The sequence below is a fragment of the Carassius carassius genome, chromosome 11 (genome assembly GCF_963082965.1).
Source record: "Carassius carassius chromosome 11, fCarCar2.1, whole genome shotgun sequence".
NCBI classification, from domain to species: domain Eukaryota; kingdom Metazoa; phylum Chordata; class Actinopteri; order Cypriniformes; family Cyprinidae; genus Carassius; species Carassius carassius.
The window spans coordinates 2,475,055-2,479,993 of record NC_081765.1 but is presented as its reverse complement, the minus strand read 5'-3'; the positions used below and the strand labels follow the sequence as shown (position 1 = coordinate 2,479,993).

Here is a 4,939-nt window from a genome sequence, read left to right as displayed (position 1 = left end):
ATAAAATATAAGATACATTTGTACAAATAGGGAAATGTAAAAAAGACATATAATAAAATTAAAAATAAACTTAAATAAAATCAGCGCAGAGGCACATGGCAGATAGAGTGCAAACCAGTGAAGTGAACAAACCTTGCGGATAAAAAGATTTTTAGTGCAAAAAAGCTTATTCAGTCTGATTAAAGTGACAAACAAGTGTGTGCTCTCCTGAAGTCAACAACAATCTCCTTCATCTTCTCCACGTTCAGAGAGAGATTGTTGTCACTGCACCATCCGGCCAGGCGGCTCACCTCGCTCCTGTAGTTTGTCTCATCTTTGTTGCTAATGAGACCCACCACAGTCGTGTCATCTGCAAACTTAATAAAGAGGTTGGAGTTGTGTGACGGTGTGCAGTTGTGGGTCAGCAGAGTGAAGAGGAGGGGGCTCAGGACACATCCTTGGGGGGCCCCAGTATTCAGTGTGATGGTACTGGATGTGTTACTGCCGACCCGTACTGCCTGAGCTCTTCCAGTAAGAAAGTCCAACAGCCAGTTGCACAGTGAAGTGTTGAGACCTAGCTTGACCAGTTTGTAAATGAGCTGTTAAGGGATGATTGTGTTGAATGCTGAAGTTTATGAACAGTGTAGCTGCATTGGGTAGTACATTAAAGTTAGCTCAAATGATATATAGGGAATTTTAAAAATTAATCAGGAATATAATTAATATATATCTCATATGACGTTACATTAAAATGACTGAAAATGAAGAATAGGTCAATTGTATATATCAATAGCTCATTAAAAGGCACTGTAATTTACTCATTAATATGTCAATATTCCATTCTTCAGATTAATTATTGTGATATCTTTTACTGGGAATTAATGCAAATCGAACAGTGGTTTGTCCATCAACTTTCAATAAAGTTATCACTTCTTATAATTTCAGGAAAAATTGTTTCTGGCCATTAAACTATTCTCCTGTCCTTATAAAATTTAGGGTACTGAAAAGTAACAAATAAGCTTTGTAGCTAAGAATTTGCAGATTTCCTCTCAGACCTTCTGGTACAGTTGATAAGACGCTAATCATGGGAGATTTTAATATTCACTTTGATAATACAGATGATGCATTAGGACTTGCGTTTACTGACCTAATAAACTCTTTTGGAGTCAAGCAAAATGTCACCGGGTCCACTTATCGTTTTAATCATAAACTAGATTTAATTATATCGCATGGAATCGATCTTACTGATATAGATATCGTACCTCAAAGCGAAGATGTTAAAGACCATTTCCTTGTATCGTGCATGCTGCATATCACTGATATTAACTATATGTCTCAGCGTTACCGTCTGGGTAGAACCATTGTTCCAGCCACCAAAAACAGATTCGCAAATAACCTGCCTAATCTATCTCAACTACTATTTGTCCCCAAAAATACACATGAATTAGACGAAATGACTGACAACATGGGCACTATTTTCTGTAATACATTAGAAGCTGTTGCCCCATAAAATGAAAAAGGTTAGAGAAACACATACTGTGCCATGGTATAACAGTAATACTCACTCAAGAAAGAAACTAGTCTTGAACGCAAATGGAGAAAAACTAACTTGGGAGTTTTTAGAACTGCATGGAAAAACAGTATGTCCAGCTATAGACAGGCTCTAAAAACTGCTAGGGCAGAGCATATACACAAACTCATAGAAAATAACCAAAACAATCAAACAAAAGGTTTTTATTTAGCACAGTGGCTAAATTAACAAATTACCAGATGCCACCTGATTCAAATATGTGAAAGTAGGGACACAAGTCGGTTCTGGGGGATTTTAAGTTACTCACAGATTCTGAAAGTGTAGTCTCCATGCTTTCCAACGATGTGTAACACATGGACATCTGATAATATTTGGAGAAGTTGTGGCCATTTGAAGGTAGGCACTCAAAAAAGCTCAAAAGGCAGAAAATGGCCTCTAAAGATTGTGCAGTTCTCACATGTTCTCACTGCTGGGAGTGAAACTAGGGCTCATTTGCATCTCATTAAGATAAGCCATACCCCCTGTAAAGCTCCCCCCTAAAGCTGCATGGTTGCATAGCAACGACAGACGCAACGGGAAAAATTGGACCGCATACTATTAATAATAAAGGAGAATGTGCATTGTAAATGTCAGTAATTTATCTTTTTTGACTTTTATAAAAATGATTTAGAGGCTGAAATATGTGAGTTTTATCTTTTTATAAAACCTTTTTTGTCAAAACTCTATTTGAACTTGTGCAGTGTAGATAATGTTGCAAGACACTCCTTTAAAATCTGGCCATCATTTTTAATGTTTTTATTTTAATGTTTATGTAAACAAAAAGTACATATTGATGCTAATTGTGTAGCATTAGGACTTTTTGAACAGGATTCTGTGAAACCCTGTAAATTTTTGTCATTATAATCATGAAATAAAATTGTCATGCCATTTCATCTCTAGTTATGATCAACTATGATAAACTAAAATCAACTATAATTATGTGTTTTATAGTATAATATGCAAAGTACAATTTTCTATAAGAAAAAAATTTATCTCTGATTCTGTTCTTTTCTCTGACAAATTAGCTCACGCGGGAAACACTTAACACAACACGTAAATGCAAGTAACTAATGTAAATCAAGCATAGTCCACGAAGTGTTGGCGAAATAACACATTATCGGACCTGAGAGAATAACATGGAATTTCTTCCAGAAAACTTCTTGCACAAAATAAATTCAAGCACTTTCAATGTCCAATGAAATCACATTCGCATCCTCTTCTGTGGTCTCTTTTCTTTGTTGTGACCCTTGGAGCTGGGCATGTGATGTCTGTTGCCTCGTCAGCACAGAATGGCCTGATTTTTATATACAGATAGGTCTGCCTGTCAATGTTCAGTCCAGGTGGGCCCAGGACAGGAAGACCGTCGATAGGGGGCAGATCTGCTCCGTCGCGCAGTAGCTGATATACGACAGGTTGTGCATCACGGTGAGTTTTTGCAAGCACCACACCTGGTCTCTTGGCATAAAAGCTGTGACAGAATAAGCACATAAGACATTTTAAACATGGCAAAGTATTTTCTCATAAAATACTGTCATGTGTATGCTGTTGCTATGTTATATTGTATGTACACAATGTGAAAGTTTCGATATAAGTACCTGAAGTGCTGATAACTCTTGATCTGTGGGAGTCTATGGAAGTGGTGAGTCAGATGCTGCTGCCAGTCGAAGGTCTGGACTAAAACTTTGCCCTCTGCCATTCCAACAAGCTGTGGGATATTGAGGTGACTCACAGGAGAGCTGTTTTCCACAACCTGATGACAAAAAAGAGAAGAGAGGAAGAAAAAAAAGATCTTCAGTTAAATGTTTAATTGAAGCAGAACAGAAAACAGCACTGAAGTCATTAAAGCAAAGTAAAGTTAAAGTACCTCAGCGATGTCTGCCAAAGTGTTGACTCTTGTCTTCATGTAGGCTTGCTTGATGAGTCCAAAGCCACAGTCAGGGGAAAACTTGGTGTGGCCAGCAATAAGGAAGTGGATTTCAATTTTATCGTGAAGCTTGTGTCCAACCCGCCAGGCAAGGTACCAGAGCATGAAGTTGTTCTTGTTCTGCCCACTGCAGTTGTCACAATGAAGATCCACCTCTGTTTCTCCAACTCCAAAGTTGCCGAAGAAATGATGCATGTAGCTGATGACTTCATTGCTTCCCTTAGTAGATGACATGCCTTCATCAATCAGGTAATTCACCTGTTTCTGCAGCCCTTCACAGGAAACACCAAATAGGCCACATTTCCGTGGGGTAAGGAAGTACATTGGTCCTTGCTGGAGAGGGTTTGAGGGAAAGTGTAACTGTAGGAGACAGAGGGAGAGAGGGAACTTGGATTAGATTAAATGAAATTTGTGTATATTCATAACTGTCTAATAAAGATAAAAATTACTATATTGATGCTATTCTGCATTTGCGCTATTATCAGGCTGCTTATTCTCATGCACCAAATTGCCCTTTAAGGGACATTAATAAAGTAAAGTAAATGTGTGTGAAATATTACCTGCTGAGCAAAATCAAAACTGTAATGCATCCTAATCTTCTTGCTTTCTGGTAGGGACGGTCCAAAAGACAGGTTAGAGCCAGAGCAAATCTTTCTGCAGGCAGCAGTCATGTCATTGTACACAGCCCTCTCTTTCTGCACAAGGGAAAGATGATCTTGTTGCTTCTTTACTGCTTCAGACTTTCGGCAACTTTTGATGTGTGGGAGAAGTCGGTTCCACAGTGCTTTGAAGCTGGTTTTACAAACTGCATGCTCACCTGAAAAACGTACTCGGTTACTAAACGTAACCTCGGTTCTCTCTAGAAGAGCGAACGAGTACTGCGTCTTAGCTAAGACGCTACGGGAAAAGTCTCTTTTCACGAAATACTGAAGCAAAAAATTATCCTTAATTTTGTATTTCTGTAAAGCGCATTTGCAGCAGTACACAGCCATAGGCGAGACGGCTCGTTCGCTCATTGGCTTGTTCTGCGGCAACTGCACAGCCTATCGAGCGCGGGCTGATGCAACATCAGACCAATAACATCAGACCAAGAAGGGCTTCGCGCCCTTCTTGCCACTTCCCGCCGAAACGGGTGTGGCCCAACCTTTAAAAGGAGCTCGAAAAGGCTGACTCACCTGATTTATTTCATCGCCGAAGCGAACCAGAGTGAATCGTGCGCACGGCAGAGAACGCAGTACTCGTTCGCTCTTCTAGAGAGAACCGAGGTTACGTTTAGTAACCGAGTACGTTCTCTTACGAGAGCTCTCTCGTACTGCGTCTTAGCTAAGACGCTACGGGAACCCAATGTAAAACGCCGTGCGCGCAGGGATCACACACCAATAAACCTGAAGCAACGCCCAGGATTTACAGTGCACAGTCACCTGAGGGACTCACAAAGAGTCCAGGACAGAAAAGGGAAAAAGCCC

At 39.9% G+C, this 4,939-nt stretch overlaps 1 protein-coding gene across 1 annotated transcript; it reads right to left on the bottom strand.

Moving 5' to 3' along the window:
• Positions 1 to 2,734: 2,734 nt before the first annotated feature.
• On the bottom strand, positions 2,735 to 3,797 carry LOC132152549 (uncharacterized). Its single transcript, XM_059561307.1, has 3 exons — positions 3,414 to 3,797; positions 3,145 to 3,299; positions 2,735 to 3,017 (listed from the first exon to the last, which is right to left on the bottom strand). The coding sequence occupies exons 1-3, from the start codon at positions 3,795 to 3,797 to the stop codon at positions 2,735 to 2,737; spliced, it is 822 nt and encodes a 273-aa protein (XP_059417290.1).
• Positions 3,798 to 4,939: the final 1,142 nt, after the last annotated feature.

Coding starts and splice junctions, on each gene's coding strand:
- LOC132152549 (XM_059561307.1), bottom strand. CDS start 3,797: ATGTACTTCCTTACCCCACGGAAATGTGGCCTATTTGGTGTTTCCTGT. Junction 3,300..3,413: donor CTTTGGCAGACATCGCTGAG/GTACTTTAACTT, acceptor TTTTGTCATCAG/GTTGTGGAAAACAGCTCTCC. Junction 3,018..3,144: donor AAGAGTTATCAGCACTTCAG/GTACTTATATCG, acceptor ATTCTGTCACAG/CTTTTATGCCAAGAGACCAG.